The 25262-nt window shown below is 43.6% G+C and overlaps 1 protein-coding gene and 1 long non-coding RNA gene across 3 annotated transcripts in view; both read right to left on the minus strand.

The window, feature by feature from the left end:
• Nucleotides 1-3105: 3105 nt before the first annotated feature.
• LOC110197898 (uncharacterized) lies at nt 3106-4857 on the minus strand. 2 transcript variants are annotated; one of them, XR_002321587.2, is made up of 3 exons: nt 4655-4857; nt 3867-4029; nt 3106-3774 (listed from the first exon to the last, which is right to left on the minus strand). It is a non-coding gene; the product is annotated as an uncharacterized LOC110197898 (long non-coding RNA). The 2 variants fall into 2 exon arrangements; XR_013482811.1 differs by having other exon boundaries at nt 3867-4857.
• A 4716-nt stretch (nt 4858-9573) lies between these two features.
• LOC110197904 (uncharacterized) overlaps nt 9574-25262 on the minus strand; it is a 58892-nt gene continuing 43203 nt past the window's right edge. The window contains exons 7-12 of the mRNA XM_020971950.2: nt 17639-17765; nt 17194-17289; nt 16194-16255; nt 12938-12990; nt 12148-12434; nt 9574-12019 (exon numbers count right to left, since the gene is read on the minus strand). Of these exons, the coding sequence (XP_020827609.2) occupies nt 11319-12019; nt 12148-12434; nt 12938-12990; nt 16194-16255; nt 17194-17289; nt 17639-17765 (1326 nt within the window). The 3' untranslated portion in view covers nt 9574-11318. The remainder of the gene's footprint in view (nt 12020-12147; nt 12435-12937; nt 12991-16193; nt 16256-17193; nt 17290-17638; nt 17766-25262) is intronic.

Consider the following 25262-nt stretch of genomic DNA (forward strand, 5'->3'; position numbering starts at 1 on the left):
TAATTCAAAGAAAGGAGTCATTAATATCGTCTTATTGCTGCTTGGAATACTGAGAATTAAGAGCTTTGCCCCTAGTCATACAACTACTGCTTGTCAAATGCAGCATTTGAATCAAAGTGTTCTTGACTCCAAGGCCAATTTTCTACCCGCTCACACATATATTTGTATATTTATGTGTACTATATGTGTGCACACACACATATTCAGAGAAATGTTCTAACTCAAGCATCCTTAACCTGGGGCCTGTGAACTTATTTTTTTTTAATTTATAATTTTTTCCTCTTAATACTATGTATTTTATGCATTTAAAAACATTATCCTGAAAAGGGGCCCATAGGTTTCACCAGACCTCCAAGAGATGAAAAGATTAAAAACTGCTGAATGTTAGAACTGAATGTATTAGAAATTCAGTTGAATACTGTATTCTAGAAAACTCTGCATTTTTCGTCCACTTTGTTTTTTCTACTCCCTTACATTACTGTAGATTCATTGGAAAGAATGTAAATATCTGAGACTAAATGTAATTATCAGTGTCATTTCCAAATAATATTTTAGTATTTTCTTTTAAAAAATTGATATCTTTCATTATATCACTTTCATTTCTGAATATATCCCTCCTCATCCCCTGCCCAGAGAACTATTTCTTGTAATTAATATAGAAAAAGGGGAAAAAATGCAATTCTGTAAAAACTTAATCAATGAATAACCTTAGTTGAAGAGTATACAATAGCCCATACCCATTTTCTACATGACAAATTATTTCTCTCTCATATTAACAGCCAATTATTAAAACTGGGGAGACCTAAGCTTTTTTCCCTGTCTTATTTGCTTGTCTGAAGCCCAGTCTCTCAAGGAGAGGGCTGATGGAAGATAGGATTAACATTCTCTTCATTCTGGGTATTGCTACTCCACTCAACCAGATCAGACTTCTCATCTAAAATTAATTCCTACCCACTGTGTTCCACTCAAGTTAATTAGGGTGGAGGCTGATCTGTGTACGTTGCCCAAGGCAACCCACTTTCCCAGCCTCTCATTAGAATAGGTTCACTTATCATTAATTACTAACCAGAGTTGATTGCCCCCTTCTGAAACACTCACTTTTCCAAGGGCCTGCAGCCATGATTGTCTTTGGTCAGAGAGACAGCCAAGTGACCATTCCTTTTATTAACAAAATGCTAGCATTATTAATACAATGATTAATTACCCAGAAACTATGCCTCTTGAACTTTTTAAATGTCACAACATCTAAAAAAGAAGGGAGGGTGGTGTATTTTTTCATCTTTTCAGAGACCCATCTCAGTCAATAAAATGGTTCCTTATTCTTCTGGAACAAGAAAAATTTTTTCTTCTGGTTTGTATTTTTGCAGCTATTGCATGTTATTTTCTGCTGACACTCATTTAAGATCAGTTGAGCCCCAATAAGGGCCAAAAACTTGAATTAATCTTTTCTGTCTAAATGAATTAAAAATACCTCTTCCTGTGTCAGCAACTACAGAACCAGATGAAACTGACCAGCATTCTTCCTGTCTGTGATCACTAAGGACAGGATGTCTGGCACCAGACACTATCTGGAAGAGTGGGACTTTTCTTATCTAAGTATCCTCTGAACATGTTGCAGTCTGAGAGGCTGAGACTTCTCAAAGATTGGAGTACATGACAGGGTCATCTGGAATGAATTCACAGACTCAAGCATTCTTTAAGTCAAGTTGGCAAAAAGTTTTTTGTTATGCTTTTCAGGGGGCAAGGATTCTTAAGGAAACTGCGACCTTAGAGGGGTATAGTTAAAGTTTATAGAGTATAAAATATAATAAAACATGTGCCAAATATGCTAACTAGATGATTCAGGGTGGGATTAGGGAGTGGTTAAGGAGTCTTCAGTTCTTAAAAGAACATGTACTTCTGGTACCTACTGCGCAGGCATTTTACCCAGAGTTCACTGGGAAAAGCCCATGGGGGTGCCACATGGAGGTGTGGTTTTAGGCCTGCTACATCACTAAGTTAACTATCGGTCAGGGGCAATTGAGAGGTGTCCAATTTGCCACCAGTCAATGTCTTGTTTGACAAGATAGATGTAGGCAGTATACATATGTCTTAGGTGTAGAATACAGATAATGAGGAGTCTAGGATGTAGATAATGAGGTAGGGTGGTGGTATAGATAGTCCAGTGGGTAAGATATCTTTATGACCCAGTGCAAAGCCAGCTCAAACTAATAATTCCTTCAGGTGCTGTTTGTAACTGTACCAGGGAGAAAGATGAGTGTCTTGTTGGGGCCCACTCATGAGCAATTGCTAGGCACAGTGTCCTTGGACTGGGGAGAAACTGCCAGAGACTGTGTTTCTGAGACTAGGGAGAAATTGGGTCCAAGTACAAGCACCCAAACACAAGCACCCAAGCACCCCATCAGACATATGTAGGGGAAACACAGACATCCTCGATCTATAATTTCAATTGACACTTTGATATTCTCCTATTTTATTGTATTTACAACCTATTCAACTAGGAAACTTTCCCATGCTATATTTTAAAACACATGGAGGCTATATATATATATATATATATTTTAGTAACACAGACATCCTGAGTCAGGGTTTAAATGTCCTCCTAAGATTGTTTGATGCAGTCAGAGTTAAAGCTCTGGCTCCATGTACATGTCGCTAACTTAAGGGAATAAACAATATGGATTTACTTATCACCTAACTTGTTGTCTCTTTAACCAACTTTCAGGTCAACGCTGCTTACCCTACTTTGACCAAGTCCATATAAGTCTTCTCATGATTTTCTGAATGACTTATAATGCTTTCTTACAACATAGTAACAGTTCATTGCATTCACATAAGAGACTTTGTTTAACCATACCCCAAACAAGAAGTACTCAGTCTGCTTCCAATTTGTTGCTGTCACAAAAAATTCTGCTATGAACGTTTGGGTGTTTACGTAACTTTTCTGTCTCTAAACCTGCCTACCTGTGTGGGATCTCTGAGTCAAACAGTCTGGTCATTTTAGTAACCATTTTAGCAGAACAAATTCCTTTCCTAATTGAATTGTTCATCCAACAGTTTACTAGGGTGACTGCCCTTCTCAATTCATCAACATTTACCATTCAATGAATTTACATGCATTTATTAAGTGTCTGCAAAGCCTGGCGCTGTGCTAAGCATTAGAGATACAAATGTGAGTGCAAATGACCCCTGCCCAAAAGGATCCTACATTCTAATGGGTGAGACAACATGTACATACATAATTACATACAAGATACATGCAGAGTAAATGCAAGGGAACTTTAGAAGGAAATGCACTTGGGAGGGAGAGGGAGCAAGAAAGATCTCCTGCAGAAGGTGGTATTTAAACTGAGACTTCAAGCTAGGAATTCTAATAACAGGAAGTGAAGAGAGAGCATTCCAGTCCTGGGGGGCAACCAGTGAAATAGCCCAAGGCTGTTTGGATCGTCATTCAAGGAACAGTAGTGTACTAGAAAGAGCTAGGTTGTGGAGGGTTTTCAGTGCCAGACAGGAGCAGAGAGTTCTGTTCGAGGGGTGGGGGTGGGGGTGGGGGTGATACATAGGTTAAAAAATCAATAAAATCGAAGGAACAAGCATCATTTTAAAGACTGATAGGAAAAGACACTTCTCCCCGCTCCTTTGCATAGGTCTCTGGTGTATGACTTCGGATCACTGAAGATGTTTTCCAAAGGTTTTTTTTTTTCCCTCCAATGTGTTGATCAGTTGTGCAGGCTTTGTTCTTCACTTAATATCTTTGTTACATGGGATGGCTCTCTGGGAATATTCAAGGGAGAAATACAGGGAGAAATTTATGTGGAAAACATCAATAAATTTTTATGAAATAACAAAAAAATACAGTAACCCACCTCTGCAAAAGGAGGTAACATTCGTAAATCTTTTCTATTGTCATTTTGATTTTTCACAGCATTCAGACACATTTGTTCCTTCCATTTATATTGTAGTCATTTGTTATATTGTTTTTCCTGATTCAGCTTACTTCACTTTATGGTATATAAGTGTCATGGAATTCTATTGTGCAAAAGAAATGATGAAAGGAATGGTTTCTGAAAAACCTAGGGAGACTCTCATGAACTGACGCACAGTAAAAGGAGCACAACAATTTATATGATGACAGCAATATTTTAAAAACCAACTTTGAAAAACTTAGGAACGGGGCAGCTGGGTGGCATAGTGGATAGAGCACTGGCTCTGGAGTCAGGAGGACCTGAGGTCAAATCCAACCTCAGACATAACACTCACTAGCTGTGTGACTCTGGGCAAGTCACTTAACTCCAATTGCCTCACCAAAAAAAGAAAAAAGAAAAAAAAGAATGTCACTGGGCAGTCTGTGGAGGAAGGGGTGCGAAAGAAGGCAGTGAGGCCAAGCAGGAGGGACCGAACCGGTTGGTCTGGGAAAGCACGGGGCCTGACGCGGTGGTGTCGGGCCGTCGGGGGTGAGAAAGCCCGAGGGGAGGACGGGGAAGATAGGGAAGGGAAACCAAAGCTGGGGTCTGCCCTGGTCACTGCGGACCCCTGCCTTCCCCCACCTGCTCTCCTAAGGGTCTGCTTTCCAGGGAGGGGAGGGGGGAAGGAAGGAGGAGCCGCAGGGCATGGCCTCCATCCCGCTGGCTCGGGTACTTATCTAGATGCACACCGGTAGCCGGGCCTGCGCAAGCCCACTCCCTCCTGCCACATTCCATAGGAGCCGGAGAGTAAGAATATGCGGCTGCGCATGCGCGCGGGAGCCGGCGACTGGAGAAGGGATCCTCCCGCGAGGAACTCCCGCCGCCCCACCCGGCTTGGAACTGCCCCAGGTCCCAGGGCTGGCGGCCACACCCCCTAGCGGAACGGTGGGCCGCAAAGACTACTCCCAACATGCACCAGACCCTGTGACATCCGCACAGGACAAGCAAGGGGGGAAATGAAGTGAGGCCCTCTCAAGGCATTCTGGGAAATGTAGTCCTTGCCACGTGTCCTTCCCTGCCTGGGCCCCAAGAGCCTTTGGTCAGCTCCAGAGGTCTTCAAGGGCCCCCCTTCTCCAGGTCACGTCGCTAGCTTTTTGTTGGACAACAACCTTCCCATGTTACGTGATGTTTACGCAGCGCTCTGAGGTTGGCAAAGCGCTTCCCAGACTGAATCTCTTTGGATCCTGGCCAGGAGGAGTTGTTAGCCCCATTTTACAGGGGAGGCAGCTGAGGCACAGAGAGGTAAAGTGACTCGCCTGGAGCTAGTCAAGGTCTAAGGCAGAACCGACCAACCCCCACTGCCATCGTCATACCATGAAAAAGGAGCAGTTTTCAGGGGACTTTTAGGCTGGTCCTTCTTAGACAGCTGTTCCGCGCCCCCCCCCCCACGCTACACACACACACACACACACACTTGAACTTTGCCTCTGTGCCTCTGTTCAGGCCGACATGACCCCAGTTAATCATTCCGCCGCAATGAATCGGCATTAAGAACAAAACCACCTCAAACCAGATTATCTCAGCAGAGGCGGAACAGGTCTTTGGCAAAGTACAGCACTCATTTCAAGTCGAGGAGCATCCGCTGTGTGCTAAGCACTGTGCTAGGGACTGGGGATACAAAGAAAGGAAAACAACACAATGGTCCGGGCTCTCAAGCTCTCAACTTAACATGCAAACAACTCTGTACATACAGGACACACTCACGCACAGGATGGGGTCAGAGCCAAGAGGGCAGACAAGCAGGAAGAAGGCAGTCCAGTTCCTCCAACTCAATTCCTCCACAAAGTTCCAGAAACTGTGTCAGACCAAGTCCCGGTTTTCCTACAGGTGTGTCAGCGAGTGCCAGCTGGCAGCTGGGTCATTCGTTTCCCAGTCACAGGTCACAGGTCCAGGGCAGACTGAAGGGAGGGTCTGCATATGTGACATTACAGGGTGATGAGTAGTCACAGGCCCTAGACTGTGACAATAAATATTTATTGACTCACTAGCTGAGGTGGAGCGGAGTAGCCAATAATAATCAATAAACACTTATTAAATGCCAGGAACTGTGCTAAGCACTGGGCACGTAAAAAGAGGCAAAAGATAGTCCTTGCCCTCAAGGAGCTCACAGCTTAAAGGGGGAGGCAAGGCAAAAAAAGAAGCTGAAAACTGAGCACGGGAAGGTACTTGGCCCTGGGGCCTGATGCCATCCTGCCAGGGGCAGGGAATGATCAGAGAAGGTGTGACTCAGTCTGTTCATCTCATGGAATGTTGAGTTTCTAAAGTAAAACAAGGCAGCCAGATGGGAAACAATGAGGTGAATTCCCAGGATGCCCCCCTCAAAGAGAATCTAGGAAGAGTTCCTAGATGTCCCCCGCCCTGCCCTCTGCAGCTAGAGGAAGACAGGGGCCCCAAGGGCAGGGAGTACTGAGGAGCTGTGTTTCAGAGTTGATTTCATCTTGCAGAATGATGAGTTTCTGGAAATCATAAAATCCAGGGGGAAGCCTGTCTTAATAATAAAAAATAGTATTTCTCTGGTGCCTACTATAGCTGGGCACCGTGCTAAGTATTTGATCTTCACAATAACTGTGGAAGGTAGGTGTTGTTAATATCCCTGTTTTACAGATGAGGAAAAAGACAAATAGAAGTCAAGTGACTTGCCCAAATTCACACAGCTATTACCTGTCTTGGACTATAATTTGAATTGGGTCTTCCTGACTCCAGGCCCATCACTCTACCCACTGTGCCTACATCCAGCATGTGAGTCCCTTGAGAGCATGGACTATCCCAGTTTTTCTGTTTGTATCCTGAGCACTTAGCACATAGCAAGCACTGAGGTGCCTTTTCATTCATTCATTCATTCAAAACAAGTCAAGGAAAGATTATTGGAAAGCCGCGGCCCAGTGAGTAAGGCTGCATTCCAGATTTCAAGACATCATAAATAAAAACTGCCCAGATCTACCACCCATTCGACACCCTCTCAGTAGCCACTTGGGGTGACTCATGTCGCTGATGGGCCAAGACTGGGTACTGTCTGGAAATCAGCCTAAGGATGATTCACATTAGGTAACTTTGGGAGGTGGCTGTTATTTCAAGGTAACATAATGGTAACAACCAATTGGAAGATTAATTAAATTTATCTGAGTCATTAATCAAAATGTTAGGCAGAAAAGCAATCAATCTTTGTTACTTTATCTGGAGAGCTCCAGACTGCTTGCCAGTAGAACTGGGCCATTTCACAGCTCCATCCACAACACGTGAACGTCTTCTTTCCACAGCCCTTCCACATTGACCACGTCCCATCTTTCATCATTTTGCCCACTTGCCGGGCCAGAGGTGAGGCCTCAGCTGTTTTGATTTGCAGTTCTCTTATTCTTATGGTTGAGAGCATGTTTTCATAGTTATTACAGATTTGCAATTCTCCTTTTGATAACTATTTGTGCATATCCTTTGACCATTTATCTAATGGAGAATATATTTGTTAGTTGTCTAGAAATCTGGGATATCAAACCCTTAGAAAAGATATTTAATAAAGATTTTTTCCAGCTGATCACTTTTTATGCTAGTCAATTTTGTTCATGTTAAACACTTTCGAATACCATGTGCAGACAATTTTCAATTTATGTAAATTCACATTATACAAATTCAACTTTATACAAAAATGATTTTGAAATAAATCCACATTCCAAAAACAATCTGCTAACTTCACTGGTCTAGCTCTCCCCACACCTGCCCCTTAGTTTCCTGCAACCTCTCACCTCCCCCCCCAAAAAAAAAACCAAGTGAAATCAGAACCAATGCACAGATTGACCATCACTGCTGCCACCCTGCCCAGTGGAGGGCTTGGCTTCAAACCCCCTCACTGAGAGACCTTTGCCTTGCCCTACCCACCCTCACATATCCAGGCTGAGTGTCTGTCTTCCCTCTGTCCACAGACTGCATTCCTAAATTTGTCCCTTCTGGTCACCAGGCCTCTCCTGTGTCCAGTCACCATGTGTCTGCTCCCTTATTCTGGCCAGGCTTCTCTGTGGCTGGTCCCAACCCATGTTCCTTCTCCTGCTCTCGCTTCTATCCCCAGCCCAGATGTGTCCTTGAACTGTGTCCCTGAACTGTGTCCCAACCCCTCCCTCCATGGACATTGGATCTCTTCCTGCCTCACTTCCTTCCCCATATCAGCAGGCAAATCTGTGCTACATAAAAATTGTTTTAAGTAAAGGTCTGCCAAACAGTCCATTTATGTAAACCAAGAACTGTCTATAATTGAAATTGTCTTTTTATCTTCTCTAAAGAGCATCTGCCCATTGTTTGGTTAAGCATTCATTCCTTCAGTATGGAAATCTATCTTACTCTACAGAAAAATAGGGGGAGGGGGATGAGAGGTGGGGATAATAGAAGAGAGGGCAGATTGGGGGAGGGGGTAATTAGAAGCAAACACTTTTGAGGAGGGACAGGGTCAAAGAAGAGAATAGAATAAAGGGGGGGGCGGGACAGGATATAGGGAAATATGGTTTGTATTTCACAACATGACTATTATGGAAGTGTTTTGCATGACTATACATGTATAATCTTTATCAAATCCCTTACCTTCTCAATGAGGGTGGGTGGGGAGGGAGGAAGGGAGAGAATTTGGAACTCAAAGTTTTAAAACTGAATGTTAAAAATTGTTTTTATATGCAACTGGGAAATAGGATATACAGGTAATGGGGTATAGAAATCTATCCTGCCCTACAGGAAAACAGAAGGGAAAGGGTATAAGAGAAGGAAGTGGTGGTGATAGAAGGGAGGGCAGATTCCAGGAAGGGGTATTCAGAATCCATGCTGTCCTGGGGTGGGGGGAGGGGAGAGATGGGAGAAAATTTGGAACTCAAAATCTTGTGGAAGTGAATGTTGAAAACTAAAAATAAATTAAAAAAAAATTCACCCCTTCAAAAAAAAGTGATCCCTTCCCTAGAGCTGTGAAAGGCATAGGATCTACTTCTCTTCTAATTTACTTTATGTGTTCCTTAGTATTCAGGTCAGTATCCATTTTGAACTGACTGGGGCATACTGTATAAGTGGTGGTATAAACCAATTTCTACCAGATTGCTTTCCAATTTTCCCACAATTTCTTTTCAAATGACAAGTTTTTCTTAGGTAATATATGCTTTCAGGGTCATCAAGCACTAGGTTATTGAGTTTTCATTTTTGATTCTTCCTTGACTAGCCTATTCCATTGACCTACACTTCTATTTTTAACCAATACCAAATGGTTTTGATTATTCCTTTATGATATGGTGAAGTCTGGAAGTAAGATTCTCCGCTTCCTTCCTGTCTTTTTTCATTATGTCCCTTGATATTCAATATCTTTTGTTCTTCCAAATTAATTTTATTATTTTGTGCAGCTCCAAAAAGTGTCCTTTTTTGTTAGCACTGAATCTTTAAGTTAATTTTGGGTGGTAGTGTCATTTTTATCATACGGTAGACAGCAGAGTGGACAGGAAGCTTGCCTCAGACCCAGCAAGCCTAAGGCGCAAAGCCTGCTTCAGACACTTACTGGCCATGGGACCTGGGCAGATTACTTCACCTCAGAGTTCAAGCCAGTGGTGCCATCTTGATTTAGAAAACCACAAAGTAACATTATTTATCTACGTGGACTCATACCTTTATTTATTCTGTTAAATGTTTCCCAATTACATTTTAATCTAGTTTTGCAGAAGTGGGAGTTTGACACATTTGCTCTAAGTTTCAGAAAACATATAACAGTATACATTATAACAGCAGTGAGAATTCCATTACCTCCAGAGTCAAATACAACATTCTCTGGTTTTTGAGGTCCTTCACAGCCCTCCCCACATTTCCAGTCTTCTTATACTTTACTCCCACCCACATATTCTACGATTCACGAACACCGATTTCCTTGCTGCATCTCATCCAAGCCATTTCCCAGCTCCTTGCCTTTTCTTTTGACTGTACCCCATGCTTGAAATGCTCCCCCTCCGCACCTCCACCTCCTGCCTTCCCACTGAAATTACCTTCAGTGTACACCATACATATCTTGTCCATACACAGCTGGTTGCACGTCATCTCTCCCTTTATGGTGTGAGCTCTTTGAAGGGAGAGACTGTGTTTTTGCCTCTTTGTACCCTCATCACTTAGCACACTGCCTGGCACATAGGAACTATGTTTAATAAATTAAAATTTCTAAATTAATAAATTAAATAAAAGAATAGATGCTTACTGACTGAATGGCTAGAAGACCCTGTATCCTCAAACTGGCAAATCCTAGGTCCAGTCCCTATCTCATTAAACTGGCCTGGACCAGACATGAGCACCGTTACTTCAGTTCTTCATTTCCTTAAGGTGCTTCTGGTGATGGTATCTGTGTTTCATATATTAAGAATTATGCTACTGTTTAGTAGATTGACTCCTGGGTATTTTATAAGTTTTTTTAAACTGTGCTGTAAGAAATTATGAATATAATAAATATTTAAAAAGCATGGAAAGATGTATGAATGTTAAGTACAGCTAGCAGAAGCAGGAAAACAACATATTCCACAACAACACCAACGTAAATGGAAAGGAAAGCAAGAAAACAGCCCAAAGTGAATGCTTCAGAATGAGAATGGCCAAGGTTGGCCCTAGGGAAGAGAAATCAGAAGACTCGTCTGCAGAAGACTCCTCCGCTCCTCCACGGAGGTGAGGTTCCTAACCACTGCGTACATTGTCAGACAGCTGAAAGGGCGGCTACTTGTGCTCACCTTTTTTAAATTCCTCTTCTTTATTCTTTCCTCTGAGGGGTGGCAGCTCTCTGGGAGAACTGACAGACAGACTACACAGGTAATACAGAAATAACAAGAACAATGTTGTCACGCAGCACAGTACACACGGATCCACGAGGTCCTCAGCCACAGTCCTCCTTCAAGGCTGGCACCAAACCGTCGTCAAAGAGAACTGTCTGTTGTGCCTGGCACATCCCACCTTTTCCACCTTGAGACTCTGTCTAATGCTTTTCTAAAATCTAGGTGACTTACATCTCAGTATTCCTCCAATTTATAAGCTTATTAAGCCTATTTTTAAAAAAGGACAGTTAGTGAGACATAACCTGTTACCCATAAAACTCACATTCAGAGCATTTCATTAATGGCAAGTGGTAGGACAGTGGCCAGAGCACTGGGCCTGGAGTCAGGAGGAGCTGAGTTCAAATCCAGCCCTAGAAGCATACTAGCTGTGTGACCCTGGGCAAGTCATTCACCTCTGCCTTGTTTCCTCAACAGTAAAATGGGAATAACAGCACATACCTTCCAGGGTTGTGAGAACCAAATGAGATATTTGTAAATGTACCTAGCACACAATAGGTACTATATAAATGCTTATTCCTTTCCCCCACTTCCCATGTTAATGGTGAGCTCTTTGATGTCTAATAAGGTGTCCCCTTTGGCCATAGGCTTTCCCACATACGTTACATTCAAAGGGTTTCACTCCAGTGTGAGTTCTCTGATGTCTACTAAGACACCCTTTCTGATTGAAAGTTTTCCCGCATTTATTACACCCAAAAGGTTTGTCTCCTGTATGAATTCTCTTATGTTCAATAAGTTTCCCTTTCTGGCTAAAATCTTTCCCACATTCATGACATTCAATGGGTTTCTCTTCAATATGAGTTCTCTGATAAGCAATCAGATACTGTCTGTGGCTGAAGGCTTTCCCACATTCATCACACTCAAAGGGTTTGTCTCCAGTAGGAATTCTCTGGTGATCTATAAGAACTCTTTTCTGGCTGAAGGCTTTCCCACATTCACCACATTTATAAGGTTTCTCTCCAGTATGAATTCTCTTATGTTCAGTAAGATTGGCTCTTTTGCTAAAAGCTTTCCCACATTCCTCACATTCAAAAGGTTTCTCCCCAGTACAAATTCTCTGATGAGAAGTAAAGATTCCCATCTGGTTGAAGGCTTTCCCACATTCACTACATTCAAAAGGCTTCTCTCCAGTATGAATTCTCTGATGATCAGTAAGATGGCCCCTCTGCCTAAAGGCTTCCAGACACTCAGTACATTTATACAGTTTCTCTCCAGTATAAATTCTCCGATGTTCAGCAAGATATTACCATTGACTAAATGCTTTCTCACATGAATTACATTTATAGGGCTTCTCTCCCGTTCAGTGAGATTTTGCAATCTACTGAAGGCTTTCTTACATTCCTTACATACAAAAGGTTTTATCCTACTATGAGTTCTCTGGTGTCTTGTAAAGTGTCCCCTCTGGCTGAGTGCTTTCCCACATTCATTACATTCAAAAGGTTTCCCTCCATTATGAATTATTTGATGAGCAATAAGGTATTGCCTCTGGCTGAAGGCTTTCCCACGTTCATTACATTCAAATGAATTTCCTCCAGCATGAATTCTGCGATGTCTTGTAAGGTGTTTTCTCTGGCTGAAGATCTTACCATATACATTACACCCAAAGGCTTTTCCACATTCATTAGATTTATATAGCTTCTCACTGGAACGTGTCCTATGAAATTTAATGAGGTCTGAGCGGGAACTGAAGGGCTTCCTACACATGTTCAGTTTATAAAAATTCTTCCCTGAGAAGACTGTATTATATTTAATTACATCTGAAAAGACACTGGAGCTCTTTCCAAGTTTATCATATTTATGGAAAATTTTTCCCATTGCTACTTTCTGTTGTGGAAAAAAGACTGACCTGAAACTAAAATTTTTCCCAAATGAATTCCATTCAGGGCGATGCCCCTCATTAAAAGATGGTCTGTGACTCTTTGTTACTTGACTGGGTTCTCTCTCTTGATCACCCCTCCATTTCTGTAACCTGACATCACCTTCCCCAGGATCTTCCATCTCCGGAGGCCAGGGCCCAGCCTTCAATCCTCTTTCCTTGGCTGATCCCATGCAAACGTCCTGAGTCAGAGTTGAGTCCTTGGTCTCATATCTAGTTTCCTGACTAATGGAATCTGAAAGAAATAAACAAGTGCCAATAACTGTAACGGTCCTCGTTACTTGAGGAGGGCTGCCTGGGTCATACTCACCTGCACCTGCAGTCTTCGGGCATCCTAGGAAAACAAAGGAGTGGAGTCGACAGAGAGGTGTAGTTTCAAAAGGTTTATTCAGCCATTCTCTCAAGCAGGGAAGCAACTACACAGCTACCCTACTCTCTGCTACTACTCCTACTGCCCGCTGGTCCTGCCTTCAGCGTTTTATATCTGTTTACTCATGGGAACATAGCCCAATGTAACAGTGAACAAAGCAACAAGGTTTACATATCTTTACCAATAGGCAACACCGAGCATCTTTCCCATGCAAATAACAATCAAAGTATCCACAAGTACATTTCTTTGCAACATTATCCTGACTGTGTCCTTCTCCCGTGCTGTTCCTGTAAAACACCATGTACTTTTCATTCCCAGAATGTTCCCAATACTTGATACATCTTTGTACTAGAGCTGACTGTGCTTGAGCTAGCAACATTGTTTTGTTGAGCTTGCCTAGTATCAGAGTTCTGCTGATTGGGGAATGCAAGGTCCATGGACGGAGAACCAAGCCAGGATATTCTACACATGTACTAACACCCAAGAGGGGCCTTCGCCCATCAGTGAAGTCTCATGAACAGCCTGTGGTCCTCAACGTCCTGCAGATCCCTACAAATAACGACTGCTCTCAGTGCTAAAGGAAAGGAAGCTACTTACACCAAATCCAGGATTCTGTGTCCTCCATCTTCAGAAATGCTTAATTTGCATTTTGGATTTAGAACAAATACTGTCAAGAAGGAATTGAAGATGAAGGTAGACGAAGAAAGAGTAACAGGGCCCCCAGCTGCCTGGATGAATTCTAGGGTCCTAAAATGACCACATGTCATTAAAAACAATGCCCTCAACAAAACACAGAATTATCTCCTGGAGGACAGAAGAGTGAATTCCACAATCTCAGATTATTGCCCAAGTGGAAAACAATTTTAAATGTATGTAAACAAAACTGATGGTTCTGGAAGGGCAAAAAAGTAGAGAAAATTTAAGAATCACTGGCCTTCCCAAAAACAGTAAGGAAAATCTAACCTATATATTTCTGGATATCATACAATAAAATTTTCCAAAGGTAATAAGAAAAGAAAGGGACAAATTACAAATAGGGAATTTGTAGGATGCAAAATAATGAACCCCATCAATTCACCCATATACGCTATTTTTAGCCTTCAACTCTCCAATTAAAGGTGATTTTACAAGCAATCGTTAAGTAATATCAGTAGAACCTAGTACTTGGAACAGTGCCCGGCCCATAGTAAGCATTTAATAAACGCTTACTATTAACACAGAGAGGTTTTCTGAACAGATGAGAAATAATAGAAGCTAATTATGATATACTGAAAATTAAGAGATCTAAGACATTATCATTCAGTAAAATAAGGAACTGGTATTCAATAAAAGCTTGTTTTCATCAATAACTTGAATGAAGGCATACATGGCAAATTGATTAAATTTACAAATGACGCATAACTTGGAGCGATGGCTAACACAATAGATGGTAGAGATTCAAAAAGATCCCAATGAGCTAGAAAAGTAGGAATTTACTAGAGGTAAAATCTATAAAGTCCCATATTTGGGCTCAAAAACTCCTATTTCATATATAAAACAATGGAGAGACTTTGCTAGTTCATCCAAAAATATCTAGAGATTTTCATGAATGGCAAACTTAACAGGAGTCCATATTTTGTGTGTGTGTGTGTGTGTGTATTATATTAGATAGATAGATAGATAGATAGATAGATAGATAGATAGATAGATAGATAGATAGATAGATACATCTACATATATTATACACACACACATACACATATGGAGTAACATGAGAGCCAAAAGAATCAGCGTGAGCTTGGGCTGTTTTGAGAGGCAGAGGGTGAAGAAGAGGTGACTGTGAGACCTTCTCCAATCACAACCACAGTACTGTAATTGCTTCTGGGCCCCTCATTGGAGGGAGGACATTGACAGCCGGAGAGGAGCTGGAGAAGGGCAAGTGACGTGGTAAATCGCCCTGAAACCACATGATTTAGGATGGGTTGAAGGAATTAACACAGATTGTGCTGGGAAACCCTAAGAAGCTATATGATAGCCACCCTCCATCACCTGAATGGCTGCCAGGCACAAGATGGGTCTGCTTTGAGCACAAAGCTTGACAGCAAAGAGCAGAAATAGGAGCAATGGGTACAATTATAATGTGGCAAATTTACACTTCCATAAGGAAAAAACTCCTGACACGTAGAGTTCCCTAAAAGTGTAATGAGCTGCCTTGGGAGGTAATGGGACTTCCTTGCTGAAGGACTTCCAATGAAAACTGAATGACCATTTCCTGGCACGAGGAACAGAGGACTCTTTTTGAGGTACACGTTGGACTAAAAGGCCAACTCTAAAATTCTTTTTCTTTTTCTTTCTTCTTTTTAGCTTTCAACATTCACTTGTATAAAATTTCGAGTTCTAAATTTCCCTCCTTCCTCAATGCTTGTTGATTGACTGGAAGAAAACAAAGAATTCACTGAAACATAGGAAGACCTGTGTGCAGTGGGCAGACTGCAAAAAAAGGACAATGCACATGTCACTCCCACAAGGTAGCAGAACAGAAGAGGATTAGTAACAAATCAAATCTACATCCATAGCAAAGCAAACCCAGGACCACAAAAACCAAGGGTGACCAGATGGGGACTACCATGATGGAGGGCAGCTATGTGTGCATACATGTGCACACACACATATGGCTGGAATTAACCTGTAAAGAACTCAATACAGATATTGTAGTCGTTTAAAATCCCTTGGCTTTTTGTTTTCATTCTTGCACACTCATGTTTCTCATTTGTTTTGCAATACTGTTGCATATATTGAAATCCCCTTCTTCGTCAATGGAAGATAACATAAAACCTATATTTAAAGAACAAAGGAATCAGGGGGGAAATCTTAATGGACTATACCAAAAAGGTCATCTAAAAGTGATAAGGAACTAAGATAAATTAGAAGAGAAACATCTTTTTCTAGGAGATCATTGGTCAAAGTATCTATATAAGAAATTCTCAAAATTGACAATAACCACTTAAAAACTCTCCAATGATTGTAAAGATATCAAGGAAAATAGCTCTTTAGATACATAAAAGTGAAAAAGACTTATAAGACGGAAACAGGGGAGAGTGGAATAGCTACCTGGAAATAATGGCTACATTTCTACACGATGGAAGGGGTTTACAATGATACACCGTGTAACAGAGAAAGAGAATTACCCAACTGCTCCTGCCCTTGGATCTAAGAATCCCGATACTAAGATCACACCCCAGAAATGTTACTGAAAAGGGAGGGAAAGGCCTCTCAGTAACAAGGATTTACTGTGGCTTTACTCCTAGGACATTTGAAGTAACAGATGCTCAACAACGGGAGAACGACCAAATTGTGATAGGAACTTAATTAAGGAACTTAATGGAACGTAATTCTGACGTGAAAAGGTACAGCAATGAAGCAAAAGCAAACCTAGAAGACCTAAGAAGCAGGGCAGAGTGAGTCAGGTGAAGAAGAACCAAATCTGAGGACTGGGGCCAGGAGAGGGATGAGTAAAACCCACCCAGGGAAAAAGGTTCGGAAACTGTCAGCATTTATCCAGCTCAGCGGGCAGGCATTGCTGAGCGCCACAGAGACCCTGTACACAGAACGCTTCTTGCCACCTTGTTAAAGTGAGCACACACTTTCTTTAAAATCAGCAAGCAATGCAAGTTTATACTGCTGGCCATCCAAACACCATGCCACAGAAACACAACTGGACGTGGGGGTTGGGATCTGGGCTCAAATCCCCCCCCCATCAATAACCCCTGGGCAAACCCCTCAGCCTCTCTGGGCCTCAGTTTCCTCATAAAATGAGACAGTTCCATTAGCCTGCTTCCCTGCCAGGTGCAGTGATCCTGATCCTATGGTCACACAACATGTGGCCAGGGGGTTAATCTTGTTTCTGTCCATGAATGTTTGCTTTTGGTGATGGAGACAACCAAAATGAAGAAACCTCTCTTCTGGCAATTGAAAGGTAAGAGGGGAGAGGTGAAGGTCAGAAGACCACATCAATGGGCCAGGGAGGATCAGCAGCCCAAAGTCTTCCCCATAAGTCTTAGGGCCTTTAAGAAGGGCTGGCCAGCCAGGCTCAGCTGCACATTTGAAGGCACCGGTTACCTGACTGACTGACCAGCTGCACTCTTACTCACGACTCCCCCTCTCTATCCACACTGTTCCCTCACTCACCTGGCCAAAGCCTCCTGGGGTCCACCACCTTGGGCATCCCTGGTGCTCCTCCTCTCTCCAAGAGGGAGACCACTTCCAGGATGGAAACAGGAAGCCCTGTTCAGAGAGACAGAAATGAAAGGGAAGAAAGGGGGAGTAGTTCTGGAAATTTAAAGTCACGTCAGAATTCAACAATCCTCACAGAGAAGTGAGCAGCTAAAAACGCACCAGGCGACATAAAGGACTTCTAAAGCAGTCCTGGATGGCGTTCCAAGGTCACAGAGAGGGTTTGGGCTCACAAAACAAGCAAGGTCATTGCACCCACCCCCTACTAGGGGCACAATATTCTCTTGCCTTCAGGGGCTCCAGCAGGCCTTGTCCTGAGGGTCCTGGAAACAGCAAAACTATAGCCTTAGGGCCATCCAAAGGAAAGACACTGGAGAAAGCTGGAGAAAGTGATCCTTACCCAAAGAAATGAGGCTCTCCAAGTTCTCCAACATGACATTCTTGTACAGGGCCCTCTGCACGGGGCCCAGGCATCTCCACTCCTCTAGGGTGAAGTCCACGCCCACGTCCTGGAAGGTTACTGATTCCTGAAACATCAAACATACTCCTGCTCAGACAGGACCCAGAGGGAGGGGCTCTCACAGTAATGAGGTTCTAGGTGCCTATTTATAGTACTGTGTGCCTCTTTGTTCTAAACTCAGTAACATGTAGGCCTCCTTCACTGCTCTGGTTTGCTGTGACCCATTATTTCTCAAAGCAAAACCCAAGAAAAGCATATGCTTTACCTTTCAAGCCTCAAGCCACACAATTGATGTATTCATCCACTTTACAATGAAGCATTCACTAACATATCAGCCATCACGCATCAGTACTTAATCTCTGATTAGGCATAAGAAGGCAATCACTCTCCATTCCTTCTCACCATCATCCAGGCAGACTTATTCAAAAGGCAGGACATGCAAATGGCATTTTGTGGTCAAGGTTCTCATTTCCAACCACTAATGGCATCTTGCTCTCTTGGGGTTAACAAGGCCCTCTCCAACGCCCTGCCCCACCCACCGAGCTTGGAGGAGCAGGCCAAGCACCTTAGGCACATGGCAGATGTTTAATAAATGCTTGTTGACTCAATTTGACCCTTGGCATTTGTCTGGCAATACCACCCCTGGAGACTGTAAACATTTACAATTCATCTGCCACCCAACATTCCCTCTGGGGCTAGCAAACTCCCACAGCCTCTTACTCTTCCTTTATCCCCTACATTACTCAGGAACAAATAACCTATTCCCAAACCCCACCCAACTTCCCTCCTCTTAGGCCCATCCTCCTCAATGCTCCCCACCCACATCTTACTCCAACCCAGCCTGACCTTCCACTGCGACCTCTGGAACAGCCCTTCCAGAATGAATTCATCCCGGACTTCTCATCGGCTTGCTCTTCTTGCCCAGACCTGGCTGCCACAGAAGACCCTGGACTCCTAACCACCCTCTCCATCACCCCTCCCCTCCCAACATACCCCCATACACCTCCTCCTCCCCACTGCCACGTCCAGACCCTCCTTAGTCATCACTTGCAAGCCTCTCTCCTTTGCAGGTGGTTTTATTAAAATGTTTTACCCCAAACAGATCATTGTCCTTCCTTCTCAAAAATGGAGCACCTGGCTTGCTCTCTTGCTCACCTCCCCAACTCCTGCTCTGCACTGGGGCGCTGTAACATGAATGTTGGTGAGCCATTAAACTCCATAACCTCCCACTTTCTGACAACCAAAAGCCACACACAGGAATGGTCATGTCCTCGTTCTCACCCATGTCCACTAGTGTCCTGCTTCCTGGATCAAGAATGCACCATTCCTGTATCTTGGTTAAGTAAAACCTCCCAGCATTTCATCTCCCAAATCTATTCTTTGTCCACTGTCTAACCCCCTCAGGATCTTCTCAGGCAATAACTCTCCTCCCAAACTCAACCCTGTAATTAACCATTTCAACACCACACTGTTCTGTAAAACCTCCCAGCATTTCATCTCCCAAATCTATTCTTTGTCCACTGTCTAACCCCTCAGGATCTTCTCAGGCAATAACTCTCCTCCCAAACTCAACCCTGTAATTAACCATTTCAACACCACACTGTTCTAGACCCTTGTTCCCTTGTTTCGTGCCAAACCACAGTCCTACGGTACTCCCACCATCCATCTGCTTTCCTCCTAGTCATGAGTTGCTCAGTGGAGTCACACCATCACACTGAGCCACTTTTATCTCACTTCAACTGGACCTTCACTGTGACAATGCAGTCCTTTTATTCCTCTCTAGTTGATTCCCTATCTCACTCCTCACTCTCCTGTCCTCACAACTTCCAGACAGCTCCCTCCTTCACCTCTTACTTTTCTGAGAAAACTGAGATGAAGCAATTTTGTCATTAGAGGATTCCACGGCCCACCAGAACAGAAAGAAGATATAGATGAAGGTGTGAAAAACACTTCACAAACACAGCACAGTTGCATGATACTTGTGATGATGAGAACTTCAACTATCCAATCAGTCAGTCAATATCTATTAAGAACCAGTAAGCACTTTGTAAATATTATCTTATTTGATCCTTAGAGCAACCCCATTTTCCAAATGAGGAAACTGAGGCAGACAGAGGTTAAGTGACTCCACGAAGCTAGTATCTGAGGCTAGATTTGAATTCAGGACTTCCTGACTCTATCCACTGTAGCTGCCACATTTTTTAGAGAAATCTAAAACTCTGTCAGACTCCCAGTTTTCCAAGGATTTTTTGAAGCATATTGAGTCCTTGCTCAAGAAGTTGGGATCTTTGAATTAACTGGAGAGAGCAGTTTCAGGTGAGTCGTTTGATAGCCATATTGCAAAAGTTTTACAATCAAGTGAAGAGAGACAGTAGCAGCAAGTGTAAATAATTTTCTGCGGGAGTTAAACCAGGACGTAACTGTTTTTTAAAGGTGCCGTGTATATATGTCTCTTTTGCAGGATCCTTCTCCAGGTCACACCCTGTAACCACAGGTGTCCCACAGGGCTCTGTCTTAGGTTCTCTTCCCTTCTACACCACCTCACTTGGCAATTTCATCAGTTCTCATGGATTTAATTACCATCTCTGTGCTGATGATTCTCAAATCTACCTATCCTGCCCTAATCTTTCTGCTGATCTCCAATCTCACATCTACCAACTGCCCTTCTGACATCTCAAACTGGATACTCAATAGATACCTTAAACTCAAAATGTTCAAAACAGAGCTCATCTTTCCCCCTAAAGCTTCCCTACCTCCTACCTTCTTTATGACTGTAGAGGGTACCCCCACCCTCCCAGGCCCCAGGCTCACAGTCTAGGAACCATCCCGGCCTCCTCAGTCTCTCTTAACCCCCAACAACCACCAGCCATATCCCAGCTGTTGCCAAGACCTGCCAATCTCACCTTCACAACATCTCTTAAATACATCTCCTTGTCTCCTGGCCCTACCCAGGTACAGGGCCTCACCACCTCGCACCCAACCTAGTGCCATAGCTGCTGGGGGGGGGGGGCAGAATGATGGTTTGCTGCCTCAAGTCTCTCTCCCCACTCTAGGCCATTCTCCATTCAGCCAATACAGTGATTTTCCTAAATCAAAGTTCTGATCATGTCATCTCCCTACTCAATAAACTCCAGGGGCTCCTTGTGGCCTCCAGGATCAAACACAAAATGCTCTGTTTGGCGTTCTCCTGGCTGTTTCCAAGACATTCCATCTCTGGGCTCTGGGCATTCTCTCTGGCTGTCCCCGTGCCTGGGATGCTCTCCCACTTCCACTCTGACTCCTGACCTCCCCAGCTTCCTTTAAGTCCCAGCTAAAATCCCACCTTCTACAAGGAGCTTTCCCCAGCCCCTCTTAAATCCTTTCCCTCGGTTCCTTCCTATTTAACCTTTATATACCTCGCGTGTCCCAGGAAAGCTCCGCCCCCCTCCCCCACCCTGCCTCGCTCTATGCCTAGTGCCATCCCAGGGCGAACAGAAAAGGGACGTCAGTTACCAAGATGCAGGATTCCCTGCCTGAGGTCTCCCAGCTCTGCAGAGTCCCGCCTGTCTCTGGCTGGGGTCACTCGTGGGCCAGGTCACTGCTGCCGAAGCAGATCCACTTCCACGCGGAAATGATAAAAAGTACCGATTCAGGTGCAAGGACTGGAAGAAAAACTCCCCAAGCGCTAGACACACTCATCCCAGCCTCCCAGCCCTACTATTATCCCTGGGTTATACAGAAGGAAACTGAGGCACACGGGGGCTACGCGACTTGCCCAGCTAGGAACTCTCTGGGCTCGTATTTGAACCCAGGTCTTCCTCTCTTCTGCCCCGCCAGCTGCCAAAGCCCCTCTCTGTTGCTAATTCTTGTCCCACGGACCCCAAGCCTCTGTCCCGGGGACGGAGCTAAATTGGAAATGGACCCTATGGGGGTCACTACTCACCAGTGTCTCTGGATGTTGTGAGAAAAGGGTCAGTCGTGAGCAAAAGCCCGGAGGTGAAGCAAAGAAGTTTTCGCCCTCCAAGCATCTGGGCTGAGCATGAGGGAAAGCCCTTTACAGACAGATCACGTCGGGCCGCATCCTGCAACCTTAGCAAGAGGCCTTGGAACCAATCACAAAAAAAGGTCGGTTTTAGCATCAGCCTCCTCTCAGGAAGGCCGGACACCGTGGATCCCAGAGACGGGTTTCCAGAATAAGATACTCCGCCCAACGAAGGGATGGGATGTGTGCGTTTTTTCGTGTAAATAATTAAAGTTATTTCGACAGTTGCGATCTACAATCTCTGTTTTTCCTTATTGCAATTTAGCTTTTTTTTTTTAAATAAACTTTTCACTCTGGGGCTTAGCACTCCGGACACGCTGTTCTTCTGGCTGTCATCCTCTGTTTCCTGCCCTGGCTTACACCTTCTGAACATGTCTTTTTGTTGTTTCAGTTGGTTGGATGAAGGATCCAGGTCATTCCTGGTTTTCTTCTTCATTGGCATTATTTCCCTTTGGGCCTTCAGAATTTCATTCCTGATGTAACCTGGGCAGCCTTTACATGTTCCAAAGGCTCCTCAAGGGCACTTCCATGTTACCTAAATTGGGCATGCTTAGACTACCCCAGATAACGCATGAATTACACTCATAAGTTGACTTAGAATGTTCCTGGGATCCTACTTTGCTTTCTTTGAGTCCCTTTGGAAGCTTTCCCCAAATCCCAGGGGCATTCCATCTGTGCCTGGTTTTCCTCTCCTCATCCATCACAAACTCTAGGAGAAAATGGTCATTTACTGCCCAATGTTCCCATTATTTCCACTCCAGGAATCAGTTTTTCCTTTTAGAAAAAATAAGAGCATAGGATTTCCCCTTATTGGTGTCTCTACCTTTGGAAGTATGAAACGATGGTTAAGACAACCTAAGCAATTATTAGATGCTATTTTTGGCAGGGTGCTCAAGAAGATGTCTGGCTCCCAGGTGCCTCCAGAATCAAATACACAACCCTGCTTGGCAGTGAGAGGCCCTTCATAACACAGCCCCATCCTACCTTTCCAGTCTTCTCACACCTTACTTCCCAACACACACTCTTCCAGAGACTCTGACCCCCTTGCTGTTCCACAAACCCAACCCTCCATCTCTTAGCTCTTGGCATTCTCTCTGGCCATCCCCCATGCCTGGAATGCTCGCCCTCTTCATCTCTGCCTACTGGCTTTCCTGACTTCCATCAAGTTCAACTAAAATCCCATCTTCCAGAAGGAAGCCTTTCCCAACACCTCAATTCTAGTACCTTCCCTCTCTTAATTATTTCCTATTTGTCCTAAATACAGTTTGTCTCTGCTTGTTTTTTTTTCCATTGGAGTGTGAACTTCTTGAGGGCAAGAATTGTCTTTTGTGTCTTTTTGTGTCCCCAGCACTTAGCTCAGTGCCTGGTACATAGTAGGCAATAAATGTTTATTGACTGACTGACTAGATAGTTGAAGTCTCCCGCTGCACCATGTTTGTGAAGTGTGTCCCAGACTCTCATCTCTCTCCATTCTTTCTCTGTGGGCTGTGAATGGCTCTAATCACAAAATGAGTCTTTTCCTACCTCTCTTGGTCTTCACCCAAACATTTTCCCAATCCTTCCTACCTCTGTTCCCTGAATTTTCTCTGGTGACTTTCTTTCTTAGTATGCAGCACTAACCTGCTCCATCCCCTCTCAGCTATTCTGTTCTCTTTGAGGGTAGAAATCCAATAAAGGTAAGAGGTGTTGAGAAAGGATAGAGCTCCTCATGATGAATTTCCTTTGCCAGGCCTGACTAAGCTGCTTCCTTTGTATTGGGATAACTATCCTGTACTGTAAGGGATTGCCAAATGATCCCCAAAGAGTAGGAGAGGTCCAGTGCAGTCTAGAAAAGGGCAAATATGCTGATTTTTTAAAAGGCCAGACTAGTCTGAGACAGTGTGGTCAGAAAGGCAGCATGGTCTGTGGCCGTGAAAGCAGGGCAGTGGAATGAGTCGCGGCTGGAGCCTGAGGAGTGGATTTGATTCCCGGACCCCCTATGCATCACCCTCATGACCCTGGGCAAGTCACTTCACTGCTGAGTCCCTCAGAAAATTCACTGACAAGTGACTTTCATAGCAAGTGATGCTCTGCATTGATAGGAGGAGTTTCTTTATGGGAAGTTCTACATATCAATGAAATAATCACCATAATGCCTAGCACTTATAAAGCCTTCCAGGCTTGCAAACCATTTTACATATATTATCTCATTTAATCTTCCCAACAACCCTGGTAGTAGATGCTATTATCATCCCCATTTTACAGATGAGGAAACTGAGACAGATGAAGGGGAAGTGACTTTCTCAGGGTCTGAAATGTCTGAAATGTCTGAAACAGGATTTGAACTCAGATCTTCCTGACTCCAGTGTGCCCCCTCACTGGTGGCAAACCTAGTTCCCAAAACTTCAAAACCTTAGGCTGGCAGAAAAGGGGAATGGTATCTATTTATATCTAGAATTTAGCCATTTGGTCGTTGGGGTGGGGGTTGGGACTGTTCAGGAAGGAATTAAGTACTAACTGTTTTGGAATGATAACCCTAAACCATATTTTCACATTTCTTCTTCTTCAAGATTCCTATCAGTATTACCTCAGGTCATCTCAGGGTAGAGAGACCTAAGGTGGAAAAGGAGATTGTGTCAGTCTGGACATTTTTCTCTAAGCAAGAATAGACTCGGCTTTAGAATAATGTCAAATAAAATTGTTTCTAGCAGACTTGTGCTTAAAAGGCTGAGTATAATAGTACCATGGTTTTTTTTTATTAGTATATACTTAAGTAACACTAGGTGGCAGTGTGTAATGAGAGTTCAAAAAGGTCTGGATGAAAATGGACCCTGAAAATATGAGTCAGTGGCTTTGCTCTCCACATTTCTTTTGGGTAAAGTCTCAGAGATGCAGCCTCACAGCTGACTTCATCAACATATAAGATTGTCAATTTGTCATACCGAGGATAGAGAGGATGGAGGCACTGTAGACAGAAATAGGAAAGCTGGGAAAGGGAAGAGTTGGGGGAAAAGACAATGAGTTGAGTTTTGGCCATATTGAATTTAAGATGTCTAAAAGACACCTAGTTGAAGATATCCAAATAGGCATTTGGAGTAATTGGAGGTCAGGAGAAAGGTTAGAATGAGTAGATCTGAGAATCATAAACATACAGGTGATAATTGAATCCATGGGAGCTGATGAGCTCACAAGGCAAAGAGTGTAGAGGGAGAAGAGAAAAGGGCCCAGGACAGTGCCTTAGAGGACTTCCATATTTAGCAGGAGGAACATCTAACAGAGACCAAGAAGGAGCAGGAGGAGAGAGGGAGGAGGAGAACCAAGGTGGGGAGGTATGCTGAAAACCAAGAGAGAAGAGAGGATCCAGGAGGAAAGAGTGACCCACAGTGGCCAAGGCTGCAGAGAGGTCAAGGAAAATGAGGGCCCAGAAAAAGCCACTGGATTTGGTAATTTAGAGATCACTGGTAATTTTAGAGGGAGTAATTTTAGTCAAATGATATGGTCAAAAGCCAAACTGTAGAGAGTTAAGAGTGAACAGACAGAAGTGAAGCCCCTAATGTAGAAATT

Source organism: Phascolarctos cinereus, unplaced genomic scaffold (assembly GCF_003287225.1).
Source record: "Phascolarctos cinereus isolate Bilbo 61053 unplaced genomic scaffold, phaCin_HiC Scaffold_726;HRSCAF=1367, whole genome shotgun sequence".
NCBI lineage: Eukaryota > Metazoa > Chordata > Mammalia > Diprotodontia > Phascolarctidae > Phascolarctos > Phascolarctos cinereus.